General features: G+C 34.7%; 1 protein-coding gene across 6 annotated transcripts in view; it reads right to left on the bottom strand.

Annotated features, from left to right (window-relative positions):
* The window catches only part of RAB3GAP1 (RAB3 GTPase activating protein catalytic subunit 1), a 120,179-nt gene that overhangs the window by 50,343 nt on the left and 52,026 nt on the right, over positions 1–17,810 (bottom strand). For 4 of the 6 annotated variants that reach the window (XM_037167194.2, XM_053666873.1, XM_053666864.1 and 1 more), the window contains 4 exons: positions 11,924–12,043; positions 10,679–10,844; positions 5,814–5,913; positions 3,032–3,113 (listed from right to left, as the gene is read on the bottom strand). In XM_037167194.2, coding sequence (XP_037023089.2) covers positions 3,032–3,113; positions 5,814–5,913; positions 10,679–10,844; positions 11,924–12,043 — 468 coding nt within the window. Of the gene's footprint in view, positions 1–3,031; positions 3,114–5,813; positions 5,914–10,678; positions 10,845–11,511; positions 11,678–11,923; positions 12,044–17,810 lie in introns of those variants that run through there. The other 2 variants (XM_037167193.2, XM_053666855.1) reach the window with 2 other exon arrangements.

Below are 17,810 nucleotides of genomic sequence, written 5' to 3'. Positions count from 1 at the left end.
CTCCATTGATTTGAGTCCCAGTTTCCTTTTCATTGCTATTGGTTTCCTGTGCAATTCCATTCATTTTAATTAGTTTCGCCTTCATATATTTGTCTAATTTGTGGCCATAATCAACCAGTTCTGTGAGGATCCTGATCACCAGTGTTTTAAACTGTGCGTCTGAGAGTTTTGCTATTTCTTCATCACTTAGATATATAGGCTCTGGGGCTTTGAGATCTTCTTGAGCCATTTTTGGTCTGTTCGCGCCCTTTAAGTGTGAGGCGCGGAACCTTGGACTACCAGGTCTCTGGGTTGCGATGCTGTATGTGGGGGCGTGGTCAGAGCAGGGAAATGGCTGCAACCTCTGCTGTTTCGTGCAGCTGGGTGAGGAGCAGAGGCTTAGGTGGTTCACCTGGGCCAGCCCGGGCCACTCAGAGTCGCTGGGTTATGACGCTGTATGTGGAGGTGGGGTCAGAGCAGGGAAATGGGGTGCCCTCCCTGCCGCTTGCCGCGGGACCCGCTGGGTCCCAGTCCAATCGCCCACTCCCTCGCTTGTCTATCCGCGCACCAATGCGCGACCACAGTCAACCCGCAGCCCTGCTCCCTCGCTGTTTCCCCGCGGTTGCTCACTTGGTCGCTCACTAGGTCCAACCCTGTGCCTGAATTCCACGCGCCTGAGTCCGTCTGACCGAGTTTTCCTGTGCAACCCTGCTCCACCAGCTGCTGGTTTCGCCCCTTACTGGTCAGGCTGAAGAATTTCTTGTTAACAGACTTCCGAAAAGTTCAATTTTCTGTGTTCTGGCTGTGTTTTCTGTTGCTAATATTTAGTTGTCTCTCTAAACTTGGTTGTGTGAGAAGGCATGGCTTATCCACCTATGCCTCCATCTTGGTGGAAGTCCTGGTCAATACCTTACTCTAAATTCACTTCTTACGTTTAGAGACTACAGGAGCCAAAGAACCAATTACATTATTTTTTGACCCTTTGATCTTTGGTGGTACTCAAATAACTGGCAACTCCGGCCCGAGACTCTGAATTCACAAGTACAGTTTGGAATTCACTGTGGGAACAGGGCCAGCTCCCTACAACAATGCAGTGTAACTTCAGTTATGAACTGAACAGCTAGCCACTGTTGTTGGCTCAAGCCTATTTTCTAAGCCCGGTCCTATAAAAGTTGGAACTACACCTCTGAGTTACCAAATATCTTTCCAGTAAATTGACTTTTTGCATGAAATAGTTAAGAGTTGACTACTATGATTTGCAACTGAAGACTTGATTAGTAAACATAGGATTTTTGCTTTAACGTTTTCTAAATTTACTCTGCTGATTATGAACTATTACTTTCATAATAAAACTAATCTTTAAAGTTTAAAAAATGACCATAAACAGTATGTGATATTAGAGGACATAGATGATCAGTTTAAAACTATAAACTCCTACTATACCTAAGATTCAGTTCCTAAGATTTTATGACTATGTCCTCTCCTCTCCCTCTAACTATAGAACAATTTCTCTGACAAGAGAGCACACTAAAACAAAAGCCTCTTCACTTCCTCTTCCACTGCCAAAGATTCCTTTTCAAAAGCACAGTGCCCACAACATTTGCTAATCACCATTTGATTTAAATGGTGTACTATATGGACCACCTTACCCCCCAATTAATGTTTGCCTTCTTCTTCAATCATTTGTTTCTCTGCTGACTCTTCATTACGTGTAGAATTAGGAAGAAATATTTAACAATTACTTCAAATTTCTACTACCAGGTCAATTTTATTCTTTCCCCCTAAAATTTTCCCTAAGCAAAATTCAAATGAATGAACCAGGTGGAAGGCAATAAATCTGTGTGTTACCATATACATTTCCCTCTTGTTTGCTATATCCTAGCCATGCTGGCTGTCTGTATTTCCCCCAATAAACAAGTCAAACACTTTCCTGCATCAAGGCTCTTTGCTCTTCCTGCCACATGGAATGGTCATTCTCTAATTCTTTTACTGGATAAGTCCTCCCCTAATTAAAACTAAAGTTAAATATCACTTCCTTTGAGAACACTTTCCTGATGGTGTCCCAATCTATACCAGCTCATTTCACTGCCATCATATACATCCTGTACTTTCCCCTCAAATTATCCCACAACTTGTATGTTTATTTAGGTGATTATTTTAAGTCTATTTCTTTTGACTAGACTATAAAGGCCAAGCAGGCAGTTTTATTTACTTCTGTATCCTCCTCATTTAGCATAGTGCCTGGCTCATATAATAAATATTACAAAAGATACTAACTTTATCCTTTCTCTGAAGTAATTTTAGGTTAAAAGTATTACTATTTTTACCTCTATGTGAGAACATTAAGAATGTATATATGCATGTGTATATATTTTTTAATTAACCAAGCAGTTTAACAAATAAGATAGTTTCTAAAATCACCATTGTTTATACTCTCCAAATTTTTTTATTGGTTCACATTTTCTTGTGAAACAACCTTTTTTTAAAGTTCAAGAGCTCTTCCAGAAAAGCAAATGGGTAATTAAACAGGTCACACGTATGCCTTAAGTCTTAAACTTAAGTCTTAATTTACACATTTTGAGACAGTGGCCCTGGCTGGTGTGGCTCAGTAGATTGAACACCTGCCTGCAAACCAAAGGGTCACCAGTTGGATTCCAAGTAGGGCTCATGCCTGGTTGCAAGGCAGGTCCCCAGCTGGGGGCACATGAGAAGCAAACACACACTGATGTTTCTCTCCTTCTCCTTCCCTTCTCCTTTCTTTGAAAATAAACATTTTCTGTGTTTTTAGTATTTTAAATGTTTCCCAAAAAGTTGACCAAGAAACACTTCTATAAGGATTAATGTATTATATACATTTTACATGTTATTTTCAAAGCCTCTTTTATTACTCAAGTTAAAGAGAAAAAAAGAAAGATGGACAGACTATCAGTCATAGGTCTGTATCCAGTAGTATATTCATTTCAGGAGGTGACATTATTATGAAGCATAGAAAAATCAGTATCAATTTTTAAAGTGAGGTCCTGTAATTCAAATGAAAGATTATAATTCTTACCTAATAGGATCTTCACAGGCACCAAATGGTAACTTGCCAAATTCCAGGCCTCCAACTTCTCCTCCCACAAGGGCATCTATATCTAAACAAAAATATTTTTTCCATTATTGAGCACAAAAAAGACAAAAAAAGAATTAATTAAGTTAGCCTTTTAGAAGATTATAGATTAAAAGTGTCTACATCAAGAGCACATATAACAAGTTAGAGAGCAAGTAGTCAGGTATTAAAGACCCCCCCCAAGAAAGTTGCAGTAAAAGGACACACTTAATTCCTAGTTATTCAGTGTTTCATTCAAGCCATGCATTCTCATTTTAACCTTAAATATTCCTTGAGAGAACATTATCCTGTAAAGTTTTTTTTGCATTTTCTAAGAATGTGATTAATATCATCTAAAAAAAGATTATCCAAGTATTAAAAAATTTAAGCACCAACCTACATTCATCAGTTTTGCTGTCAATAGTTTCTGAATACCAAATTAGTCATCATTAATAAAGTTACATTTCGGTTAATAGTATATGAAAATATTAAAAGTTTACTGAAGAATTTCCTTTCCATTACAAATGATATCTGAGATTAGAGAATTTAGAGGGTAAATCACTCCCCTTAGTTCCATCCCTGTTGAAGAAGTAATAAAAACTTCTAAAACTCATCGAAAGGATTTATTTCTACCTGCAATAATATACATGGTTGTTTTTAATTATTCATACTACACTGTGAATTTCTAAAATTAAAGACTATTATTGAGATGTGAACTCCCCAGATTTACTAAAATCATTTCTGACAGTTATTTGTACCCTAACTAAATTATTAAAATTAGCCATTGCATATAGTTCAATTACTTGACTCAGTAAGTTTTCTCGAGTCAATTCATTCCATTTTTCCAACTAAAAAATGCTTACAATAATGAAGATCACAATGACTACCTTTATTACAAGATGTCAATTTAAAAACTGAAAGGCACATTTTGTAAATTAAAAATTATGACTAGACTATAACTGTACACAAGTTTTTACTGAAAAAGGAGAGAGGTAACATTGTGAAATGAAAGAGTTGTGGGATTTAGAGTTTGACTGGTGTTTGAATGAGAACTCTTAACACTAGGTGACCATGTGACTTTGTTTCAGTTACTTATATTCTCTAACTAAAATAATCCTACTTGTCTTATAGGTAAATGAGAATTATATGAAATAATATATAGAATGCCAAGCACAGTGTCTGGTACATAAAAGAAAATATTAAAAATGTATATGGCCTTCAATCCACTGAGGAAAAAGGTTAATATTTTTATCCCCATTAAAAAAAAATGTTGGCTATAGAATGTTAGCAAAGGCCTTACTGGCAATCAGAATTATAAAGCTAAGATTCTGGCTCTTGGGCTTCTTCTTAAATCACCAAAAGACTAGGGTGCCATCTTTGGAAATCTTTAAAATTGACTAATATTAGAGGTAGCCTTTGAAAAAGAAGAAAGGGATGGGGGGACTGGAAGATGTTAGTCAAAAAACCTATATGCATATATGCATAGATCATGGACACAGACAACAATGCGGTGATGGCTGGAAGAAAGGGATGGGTGGAAGGAGTCAAAGGGGACGGAGTGAGGGATATCTGTAACAGTGTCAACAATAAGCTAAATAAAATAAAGTTACCAAAACAAATATTTGAGTTTTTTGTTTAACGTGTCAGCTTAGTTTTTATTTCCTTGCGCTGTAGTTCAGATGTAGTTATTTTATTGTACATTAGTTTCAAATTATTCAGTGGTACGTAAAGTAAAATAGTAGTAGTATATATAATCACCAAAAGCTAAGGATGTACTACATTAACTTTAGTATCATCCCAAGACCATCAATCTATTATTTTCATTTCAATAAATAACCAACTACTTGGAAAAAAATTATACTAATTTATTTCTCTTTGAGGGAGACTGAAAAATGTTTTCAGGCTAATAAAACCCTTGTAATAGTTTATAAGTTTGTATTTAATTTCTTATCAGATGTACATGATTATAATTACATTTATATGTGAAAGAAATGCCAAGGAACCTCACTTAATTAGGCTCTATGTCTACCAGGCTGAGATTTTCTAGAACTTATGTGGTATATTGTTCATATTTGTGTCCCTAGCACAGTCTGGCCTATTATAAGCCAATAATTAATGTTTGTCCAATGAACAGGTATTTTAAAGGCCAACCTGATATGCTGATTTCCTTTTTTTTTTTTTAAGTGCACTGACCAGGAATTGAACCTGCAGCCTTTTAGTGTACAGGATGATACTCCAACCCACTTAGACACATGGACCAGGGCAGGTGAATTGATTTTAATTACATGTTTATCAAATGCAAGTTAAAATAAAATATTCTACAGGTCTTCCCATCATTTTTTTTCTTTCTGTTCAGCACTCTTCAAACTCTACAAAGTTCTCTGCATGTCTATCCTCAGCTTATGATAGCTTTTCTTATTATAGTATTCTAAAAACAGACATTTCAATCATTCATTACATACTAATTTACAGCACATGATATTCTACAGTATGGGGATGCTTTATAAATAATATTAGTTTTCAAAAACAGATTGTCAAATATAGAATAATACTGTCTCTAGAACAACCTAAAAAACTTTTCTTAAGAGAAAAAAATTATAAAGGCAATGAAATTAACAATATTTTAGAATGAATTACAAATATTTCAAATTTAAAATACCTGAAACACAGTTAAATAATTTTAACTTATAAATATATTTTTTCTACTTTTAGTCGGTAAGTTAAATATAGCTTTAAATGATCTTACCTGGAGGTTGCTGAGGCCAAAAATACTGCTGCCAATCCTGCAGTACATAGGTAAACCGAATAGTAATACTAACTGGAGGCAATGGAGTTAAAGGACATCCCTAGGAAACAAATGCAAAGACAATATGGTGGGGCTTTAAAAAGAGAGGTGTCTTTAAAAAGAATACCAGAGACCAAAATTACATTAGAATAAAGCTGTTTTAAACTACTATCTGGAAACAAGATACTAAATTCTATTAAGCAAAATATTTTCAAAATATCTTACACAATTTTAGTTATACAAGTATAATTTCTTACTATTCCTTTCAGCCATATAAAATGTGAAAAATCTGAGATTAATTTTGTAAATAAGGGAAAACTATTGTAAAGTGTAAGAGTAGGTTTGGGGAGATGCTTGATGCCTTTTCTTTCTTTTAAGTGAAAATAAAAAATTAAAGCCAGTCTTGAACACTCAACCAAAATTTTAAACTAAGACAAATGGTCACTTATGCAAAATAGTTTACATTAATGAATGAGTTAACAGAAAATTTAATTTTATCTTTACATTTGTTAAAAATTAGTATTATCCAAACATCCTATGATCTCAGCTTCTCTTAATAATAGTTACACTACATTAATGTGGAATACGACTTAAAAGTGCATAGATATCAACTAGGGAGTCTGTAAAAGTGTAGATTCAATAGTACTCTGCATATCTAACCAGTTACCAAGTGTTGTAGACACTGTTGGTCAGCAAGAGACATTAAGCTCAACAGCTTTAACTGAATACAAACTCAATCTAAAGTCACAATATAAGGTGGTTGCCAAAAAAAGATAATTCAGTTTTCAGCTGCTGTATCCTAGAAAAGCAAGCTAAGATTCTGGCTGGTCAGGAATAATCACCCATTTAGTCAGGTCCAGATATGAAACGAGAGTTCGCACATAAAAAGGCACAAATGGTCTAGAAACTATAACAAGGTTGCTTTGACACATAACCTCTCCTCCAGTCAGACAGCAAAGTAGATAAATATAGAAAGAGAAAACCACAAAGAAATGGCTAAGATCAAACATGACATACATATCTTTGTGAGCCATAGAAAACACACAGAAAACTGAAACAAAAAAATGGGACTCCAGGTACGTGCCTGTTGAATTTCAGGTGCAGAACAAGGCAGCTGATGACAGCCTAGGATTGCAGACTGCACTGCATGAGACCAAAAGTACTCCATCCAGAGAGTGAGGACACTGCAAGACTCTATTTAAGAAAGACACTGGGGCAGGGCACTCCTGCTTGGTAGAGTGGCTTTGTTGGAAGCTATAGGACTGGGAAGAGTTATGTGTTAAGAGTTAAAGGGGAAAAAAACCCCATTCTCATGATATGGAATCCAGTAATACCAAGACTAGATATACAATATCCCAAATACCACAACAGAACAAGAGGCTCCAAACACCATTTTAAGAAGTGGTTCTGAACTATTCTGCAGGTAGGGAGCAACCACAAAACTAAAACCCTCAGAAAAAAATGGAAGAGAAAATTTTAAATGTTAAATATTCACAATGAATCTGCAAAAAACTTTTCTCTAAAACTTGAAGAAATGTAGTTCTAAGAGACAAATATCCAAATCAATAATCAAAATATAAAACCATGCAATATAAACAACATCTGAATAAAACGAAGAATGTCTAAACAGAAAAAGAAAACACTAGGATGCAAGAGTTCTCAAATATTTAGAAGATTATGGCAGAAGAGGATTTAAACGTAAATTTTATGTGACCCCAGAGGGCAGAACTGCTCCCATACAAAAGGAAGTCTTTTCTAATAATTAGATCTATGAGAAAATGAACTAAACTGCCAGTGAAGGTGAGAGCCCTGGGAAAGGTCGAGTAGATTTTTCAAAAATATTTAATTAATTAAAATTTTTTTTTTTAAAAGAGAGAGGGGAAAGGAAGGGAAAAAGAGAGGGAAACATCAATGTGTGGTTGCCTCTCACCAGGCCTGCAACCCAGGCATGTGATCTGACTGGAAATCCAACCAGTGACCCTTCGGTCAACAGGCCAGCACTCAATCCACTGAGCCACAGCAGCCAGGGCTAAGCAGATGTTAAAGATAATTTTTATGAGGACAGTTCAGGAGAGTCACATACTGGGTAGGCTTTAACTATGCAAAATTTCTAAAGTACCCACAGCAGCTCTCAATTATTTTAAGCTCAACTCTTATCAAATCAATTTTGAGAGGTACTGCATATCTAGATAAGTGAGTTTTGTGAAAGTTCTTACAGATGATGTGATAACTGATTAAGAATGCTTTTTTTTTTAAGTACAACCAGAATATCGTCATAATCTAAGTCAGACCCCACCAAGCAATACCCCACCTAGTTTCAGTAACCAGGACACAAACTACATGCAGGTGTGACATAAAAGATCCATGAAATAATCTTCACTAATGGTTTTTTTTAGGAAGAAGAAATAAAGTTAATATTTTTATCTAACCAGAAATTTGAACTAAAAAAATTAACTATAATTGAAAATTTCTGATGAGAGCACAAGAAAAGTAATGGAGAAATAAACACATTCTTGCATTTTATAAAAATTTCTCAAAATACCACATATAGAATTAAGCAGTTACTTAAGGCATTTCGAAGCCCAGAATGTTTTTTAAACAACTATATATGTGGATGGAACTTTGTAAAATATATGCTTCTATGATTTCTTTTTCATGAAGATAATCACAAGAAACTGCTAACAATAGTTACTTTGAGGAGAGGGACTAGAGAGTAAAAGGAAGTTTTCACTTTACTTAAATTTCTTCACCTGGTAAATGTATTACTTTTTAAAAAATATGTCAAAGGGGTGGTGATAATCCTACCACTACACTATTTAGGGCCTCAACACTGAAATCATTAAAAAAAAAATTATGTTCTAATCCTAAATATCTTTTTTAAACAAATAGTTTAGTAAGTATTTTAAAAATTTCAGCATTTTTCTCATAATTTTCTTTTTAAAATTTGCGAACCTTCAGAAAGGCTCCAAACCTAGTATAATGAATACTCATATGCTTTTTATCATGTCATATATATAAATTTTGGGGGTGACCCTTTTGCAAATAAGTTGTAGGAATAATGACAGTTCACCCCTTAAATACTCCAGCATGTAACTCCTACAAGGACATTACTCCACACAATCATAAAAAAAAAGATCCAATCAGGGATCACATATTTCATTTAGCTATTATGCCACTTTAGTCCCCTTTAAACAGCTTCCAATCTTTGTTTTGCCTATAACGATACTGAGATTTCTGAAGAGTCCAGGCCAGTTACTTTCTAAAATATGGCTCATTTTGGAAATATGCAGGTGTTCCCTTGTTTTGATTTATGTTGAACATTTCTGGCAGGCCTGCAATACAGAAGATGACATATCTTATTTAATGTATCTATACCAGGAGATACCTGGTATCAGTTTCTTAACTGAATTTAATCACTTCGGTGTGATGTGTGTCAACTTACTTAAGGGGAATGTTTAAGTAAAGGATCCACTCCATCACTCGTTTATCTGACTTTTATTTTTTTTAATAGGTCCTCAATTTAAACCCTAATTTTTTTTCACCCAGAGTAACACAGATAAGTCCTCCATCCATATCTCTTGTGATAGTGGTTTTATAGAACACATCCCATTTAGCTGTGCTGCTCTCATAGAACATAGGACAGATTTATCTCAAAAATCAAATCAAATGAGGATTTGAAAAAGGGAAATGCAATTCAGCCCTAGCTGGGTATCTCAGTGGTTAGAGTGTTGTATTGATATACCAAGGTTGTGGGGTTTGATCCCTGGCCAGGGAACGACAAATCAATGTTTCTTTCTCTTGCTCTTGTTCTGTCTCAAAAAATAAAATAAAAATAAAAAAAAAAGAAGAAAGGCGATTCAGAACCCACAGAGTTCAGATGTCAAGAGCTCACAGCCAGAGCCCCAAATAAGCAACTATTTAAAGCTCACTTATCTGGGGAGGTTGGCAATACAGTGAGTCCACACTTAATGTTGCTAAGTTCTTGGAAAGTGCAACTTTAAATGAAACAACATGGAACAAAACCAATTTTAGCACAGGCTAACTGATATCAATGAGAGTTTAGTTTCTACTGCATATTTCTGGTCACAAAAACATAACCAAATTTCTAAATAAAGACCTAAAACACTTCTAATGCTAAACACTGAAATGAATGTGAGCTACACATACATTTAAGAAAGATGACTAAAAACAAACAGAATTATTTCTAACTTGCTTATTCCAGTCGCAAGTGGCCACAGACTATCCCAGCAGTTCAGGGCACAAGGTGAGAATCATCCCTGAACAGGACATTCTTCCATCACAGGGCCACTCACACACACATCCACACTAACTCGGACCAGGACAACGCAGACATGCCAGCTCATCTCACACACACATCTCTGGGACCCGCAAGGAAACCAGAGTCCTTGAAGAAAACTCGCACAGATGTGGGGAGACGGTGAAAACTCCACTGACAGTGGCCCCAACAGGAAATTGATTTTTTCCCTTCATCAACATTATAAGGAAACAACAATACAATGTTAAATGAAACATTATTTGAGGACCTGCTGTATTACTACAGAGAAGTAGAGAGAGCACAATAAATATTAACAAACTAAACAAACAATATCAGTTTAACTAATTATTCTTTAGCATTAGTACACTAAAAATGTAATTAGTTAATTTGTTTCTTTAAACAGATAGTAATTTATACAGTCAATAACATCTTTCTTCTTAATTACATTATCACTATTATAAAGAAATATTTCTATACACTTAGCCAAATTACCAAATTTCTACTTTTATATGGATCCCCGAAAAGACTGACAATATCAATGCCAACTTACAATCTTTGATTTAAAGATATCCAGCAGACCTGATAAATGAGTGTACTGATTTGGCACTTTTCGAAGATGAACCATTTCAAAATCAGTTCGGACGCCGGGACCCTGACACTCTCCCACGTACATTCTTCGCCATTTGTGATGAATTTGCACAAAGAGTGGCACCTGGCTGAAGGACATAATTAAATAGGAATAGATTTCAAGTTCATTAAACATTGAAAAGCTCGTAAATCTCAAAATTTTCCATTGTTACATTATACTAATCTCAAATATTTAAAAGCACTAAACACAGAACACTTCATAGACATATTTATAAAAATGACACTCTTAATCTCTTTTCTCCTTATACCAGTAAACTGAAGAAACTGTCTAGTGGCACTTTGTGGTCAGAAAAATGTCTTTAAATGGTTGAAAGTTAAAAAAAAAAAGAATAAAATTTTCTTCAATAAAAATGATATTATATTAGCCTTTCCAAAGTCATGATACATAAACTTGATTAAATAATAATACAAATTAAACCAACATTCATGGTGACATACTTTTTTTTTTTTTTTTTAGATTTTGTTTATTTATTTTTAGAGGGGAAGGGAAGGAGAGAAGGAGAGAAACATCAATGTATGGTTGCCTCTCGTGAATCCCCTGCTAGGAACTGGCCTGCAACCCAGGCATGTGTCCTGACTGGGAATCGAACCTCGATCGTGTGATTTGCAGGCCCACGCTCAATCCACTGAGCTACACCAGCCAGGGCTCATGGTGACATACTTTTTTATTTTATCATTTGAAGATACACTTGATCCTCATTATTCACAGATTTCCATATGTGCATATTAGCCTACCTGTCAAATTTATTTGTAACCCCCAAATCCAATATTTGCGGCACTTTCAGGCATTTGCAGATGTGTACAGAGTATCAAAAACTTTGAGTCACCTGATGAATGTGTTCCCAGCTGAGGTAAAACAAGGCAATGCTGTTGTCAAGTTTTAAAATTGGATTTTGTAACAAACAAAAATAGCATTCCTCATTTCAAATATAGAGTATTTCAGCAAATTTCCCTTTATAAAGGCTGCTCCCTAAAGGACTTGTTGAGTTACTACTCTTATATACCATATTCTAATAGTATAATAATGTACAAGTAGTAATCCCAATTATAATTAAAAAACTAACATTTGATAGCCATTTTCTTTAGTAAAATATAATTACAAATAATTTTTAACTTATTCTCTAAGATTTTCGAAATGTCCCCCTACCAGCCAGTGTTTCCCAAAGCAATAGACACAGAGCTCAGAAGAAGGTTGCACTTAGATTCACTGAGAACAGCATCGCTGTTTGCAGCAGGGGCGATCACCACGAATTCTCGCAATCCATACCTTTTAAAAAAGAATCACTGACATTAATCAAAGAGGAACTTCAGAATGCAAAAATCCATAATTTGAAAAACATGAAAACACTTCCCTGAAGGAAATTTAACAAATCAGGTTTGAAGTACCAGTGTTTCTTTTCTTGTTTTTTTAAATGGCAACTGAAGCTACAATCTAAATATCCTTCATTTAGTGAAACACTTCCATTATTCAACTACTATCTCCCCTCTATTATTTACAAATTAGAAACAATTTGCTGAAATCACAAAGAGCATTAAATAACAGTTTTGCTTTAAAAGTTTAAAGATAAAAGATGAAAGCCACCACTGAAATTTCACTTTAATTAACTGGTGACATTAAGTCCACTATAATGTGGAAAGAGAAAGTTTGAAAGATTTCCTAACTGGCAGGAAAATAATTATCAGCCATGATGTACTTGGTGCTGTTTGTAGAGATGACAAAAATTTATTTCACCTTCTCAATTCACCTCCACCTTCCTATGCATCAAAATTAGTTATGTAGAAGTGTGGTAGGCAGTTAGGAGCAGAACAAGAATGACAGGCGACGTACAGAGGTACAGGTCACCAACACTGAAAGCCCCAGATACCTAGCAATGTGCAAAAATAAGGACTTCAACCCTAGGGTAACCTTTCCTCCCCTAGCATATAGCTGCTCCTGCAAGGTGGACCCCCTGGCATTTCACATTGCTGGTCATGTGGTTTGGACCCTCCGTGACCTCCCCCCCCACTTAGGTTGATGGTGTGTGGCTGAGGTTTTAAAATTAGATTTTGTAGCAAACAAAAATAGCATTCCTCATTTCAAATATTGAGTATTTCAGTAAATTTCCCTCTATAAAGGCTGCTCTCTAAAGGATTTGCAATAGACCCCCTTGGAGGAGGAACAACAAGCCAGAGTGGCCTCATGTGACTCTCATGTGGGTGCCCTTGCACAACCACTCCCTTAAGCATTAACCCCTCGGAATAACATCTAGGCTTCCATTGTGTTTCAGCTCCAGGCCCAAAAGAGCAGACAAGGGACACCATGACTGACATCAGGACACCCTGCCCTGGTGCTGACCGATCAGAAGAGACCATGACCCTGAAAGGACACACCCATAAAACTGAGATCCGCCCTGGGGCACCCCTAAAATCCTACCCTTAAAAGCTCTTAGGACAGAGGACCCATGAACTCTCACCCCACCTTCTTTTCACCCAGGTGCATTACCTTGACTTTTCTGTCTCCTAAGTTCCAATAGTCCTTCTTTTGCCTCTGTGTAACTTGTTTCCTAAGCCCATTTCTTCTATTCTACTGCTCACCTCTTCTACTTCTGTGACTTTCTAAATAAACCTTCTCTTACAGTTTGAATCTTGGCTCTTAATTTTTTCTTAGCCAAAACTCAAGTGCCAAGGTTGCTAAACCAAGGTGCACTCTGACTCTACTGGTCTAATACTCAGTGCCATTTTCACTGCCAACAGAAGTAGCATCAAATACTAGAAGGAGCCCAGAGCTGTGAATTTTAAGCTTCTAAAGGTCTTTAAAAAGTTTTCTTTTATTTTTTAAATGTCCTTGGAAGAAAGAAAACAAGAGAATTATTTCCCCATGCCACCCTAGCACTAGAGTGAAACTGCTGTCAACAATTTCTTGGTTATTCTTCCAGAAGTATTCTATCTATGTACCAACCCTATTCTCAAATAAGATTACACTACATATACTTTGTGTACTTTATCCCCTGCTCATTAGTACTTTGCTTCCAGTTTTAGGCTGTTGCAACAATACTTGTGATTGTCTGTTTCTATATGTGGGATAAATTCCTAGAAGTTTCTGGGTAAAATGAACATCTGTACCTTTATTGATAGATGATGCCAAACTATCTCCTTCCTTTCCACACATACACAGGTTGTGCCAATGTATATTGCCATTAACAACAAATAAGCCAAACTGAACTGCTTTCTATTGATCTACAATAAAATTCTATCCTCTGGCTTTGTTTCCTCTACCTGACATGCAGCCCCCACACACTTCATTGCCATCACTGAATATCAAAATCCTGATGGATCTCTTTTTGAGGACTTCGCTCAAATACCATCATCACTCCTGTTAAATATGTTCTCTTCCCTGAATTCTAATGTACTTTTCGCACTATTATTATCTTTGAAGGGTCAATATAAGACATTGATTTACTTTGCATACTAGACCTACTTGATGCTTGAGACCATGCCTTCATCAAGTAAACAAACATTAGGTGGAAATTTTAAAAAGAACAAAAAATAAACAACAAAAAACAAGCAACCAAGTAAAAAGTGGACAAGAGACTTGAACAGGCATCACTCCAATGATATACAAGTGGTAAATAAGCACACGAAAAAATGTGGTAAACATCACTAATTATCAGGGAAATGTAAATCAAAATCATAATGACATACCACCTCACACTCATTAGATGGCTACTATAAAATGCAAAACAAAGCAGAAAACAAGTGTTAGCAAGGACATAGAGAAATCAGAACCCTTGAGTATAACTGGTGGAAATGTAAAATAGTACAGCTGCAATAGAAAATGGCACAGTGGTTCTTAAAAAATTTAAGTGGAGAATGACTAACAATTACACATTTGGGTATATCCAAAGCAATTAAAAGCAGGGACTCAAACACATATCTGAATACCTATCCATAGCAACACTATCCACAAGAGCTAAAGGAAAAAACCTAAATGTCTATTAATAGATAAGTGGATAAACAAAATATGGTATGTATACATGTAATGAAATACTATTCAGCCCTAAGAAAGAAAAGATTATGATACATGCTATAATATAGATGAACCTTGAAGATACTATGCTAAGCAAAATAAGCCAGTCACAAAATAATAAATATTGTGTGAGTCCACTTATATGAGGTTCACAGAGGAGTCAAACTCAGAGAGAAAGCAGAAAGGTAGTTAGGGCCCAGAGGAGGAGAGAATGAGGAATTACTGTTCAATGGATACAAAATTTCAATATGGGATGATAATGAAGTTCTGGAGAGGGAGAGTAGTGATAGGTGCACAAAATGGTTACTGCATTTAATGCCACTAAACTGTACACTTAAAAATGGTTAAAATGTAAATTTTATGTGTTTTACAACAGTTAAAAAAAATTAAACATAATAAAGGAGCAAAACTAATACATATTAAGGAGTAAGAAATATGATGGCTAATAATTCTATTAAAAGAAGTTCAACCTCACTAGTGATTAGAAAAATAAATATTAAAACAAAATATCACTGTTAAGCTATTAAATTGGCAAAAATTAAAAAATACTGATAAGATTCAGTGTTGGCAAAAGTTATAAATTTTCAAAACATTTTCAAAGGCAGAATATATTTTTAAAACTCACAAACTTTGAACTAATTATAGCTTATGCTACAAAAGCATTCAGACAAATGCACAAAGATACATGTACAATGATGTTTATTATAATAGTTTAATTATGAAAAACTAGACACAATATAAATATCCTTCAATAGAGACATGGGTAAATAATAACAGTACATCCCCATCCTATGGCATTAAAAAAAAATATCTGAATTTACTGACATAAAGGCTGTCATGAACTGCTGAGAATATATGTTTATCAGAACAATTTGTACAATAAAACCCCATTTATGAAAAAACTGTAAATCAACATCATAAAAATGTATCTACATGTAACTCGTATACTCATAAAAAAACAATCTGGGTAGACATAACCCCAATTTTCACATCTTGTACAAAATTAAGAAGTATGAGATGGTTGAGCCCCCTTTCTTTGTGCATGGATAGAAAATGGAAGTGACGGAGAGGAGACAATGGGAAAACTGAAGGGAGACTGATGTAAGATAATGAGTTTCATTAATAAATCTTTATATTGTATTTCCTACAATTTCTAATCTAGTCATTTATTAGAAGTTCCGATGTATCAAATAAAACCCCACTATGGTAATTTTAATAACAGAATTGTTTTTCCTAACAGACTACCCATATATAAAATTAAAATACAAATGAGTCTTAGCATCACATTCTCCAAATGAGAAAAGTAGGACAATCATTCATTTTTGTTTGTTTTGTTTTAAGATGCATTTTTTCTTTCATGCCCCTATAAAAACTGAAAGAACAAATAATTAACCAATATTTGATATGTCAATAATCTTGCATACTTCAAATGCTGCCATTTTATGACTTTTGTATGTATTACTTCAGAAAAAATATATTCAGAGCCTTTTTAATATAAAAAATATATGCATGAGAATACTGAATCACCCAAAATGGTGGTTATAAACAATAAAAAAAAATTTCATGGACATATTTATATACCTAGTAGCTAAAAAAAATACCTGATAAAAATATTAAATAAATAATTGCTTTTTTCAATTATAAGCCCTCAGCTATGCTTGGAATTGCTCTCTGTACCTTTCACTTATAAGCTACTCAGCTTAATTCCAGTAAAACTGAGCAAATTTCATACAGTATAACTCTATTTCCTCCCCTCTCCCTTTGTGCAATACTGTCACACATATTACGTTACCTATGTTATAAACCCAACAACAGAGAGCTAAAATTACTGTTTAAGCAATCTTATTTTTTTAATTAAAAGAATGTATTTTTTGTGTTTACTACAATTATTTTCAATTATCTCCATCCATTCCTGTAAATCCAATTACCATATGTTTCTTTTTGATACTGCCTATAAGGCAGATATGCCTGCAATACATTCTCTCAGTCTTTGTTTATATGACAATATTATTTCACTTTTAGTTTGGTACTTACTTGTGCTGGATACAGAATTCTTGGTTGACAGTTTTTTCTTCAGCACTCTGAGCACAAGTACATCACTGCACTGCCCTCTGGCCTCCACTGTTTTTGAGAAGTCATGATGAATGACTTTTCTTGTCTTCAAGATTCTCTTTGTTTCTGGGGTTTCAGCAAGTTGACTATGATGTATGTAAGTGTGGTTCTCTTTGTGCTTATCCTACTTGGGGCTCACTGAAATTTCTCTGTCCCTAGGTAAAAAATTTTTCATCAAATCTGGTAAGTTTTCAGCCTTTATTTCTTTAAATATTTTTTCTGCCTTTTTGTTTCTCTTCACTTGGGCTTCCATTAAATGCGTGTTTTCAAATACCTGACAAAATCCACATACCTCTTAAGTTCTGTTCATTTTTCTCTAATCTTTCTGTTCTTTGGATCACATTATTTCTATTAATCTTTCAAATCCACCAACTATTCTGTCATCTCAGATCTGCTTTTAATCTCATCTGGTGAGTTTATTTCAGTTATCCTTATTTTTAAAATTGTACAATTTTACTAAGTGACATTTTACAAAGGGATTGGAACTTAGCTTGCAAGTTAAAAAAAATCTAAATAAATGAAAAAAATGAGGCAAAAAAATTATTAGCTCCAAGCCTCTGTTACAATGTTCAACTTTAGGATTTTCATTTGGTTCTTTATTATAGTTTCCATTTATTGAGATTTCCTATTTGACTCACTGTTAGTGTATTTTTAATTCTTTAAATACAGTTCATTTAATTCTTTGAACAACTGCTTTAAAGCTATTGCCAAATTCAACATCTGGGCCCATTAAAAGTCCATTTCTACTGTTTTTTTCCACTTGCATATGGGTCACACTTTCCTGTGTAACACTGCGTATCTAATCATTTGTGGTTGCAAATTACATCTAGGTAATATATTGTAGTGAAACCAGGTCCTATTTAACCTTTTTAAAGGTGTTTCTTTTTTGTTTTTAGTAACTTGCCTGGACTTAAAC

The sequence above is a fragment of the Artibeus jamaicensis genome, unplaced genomic scaffold (genome assembly GCF_021234435.1).
Source record: "Artibeus jamaicensis isolate MK-2021 breed Jamaican fruit bat unplaced genomic scaffold, CSHL_Jam_final contig_1284, whole genome shotgun sequence".
Lineage (NCBI taxonomy): Eukaryota > Metazoa > Chordata > Mammalia > Chiroptera > Phyllostomidae > Artibeus > Artibeus jamaicensis.
This window is presented reverse-complemented; position numbering and strand designations above follow the sequence as displayed.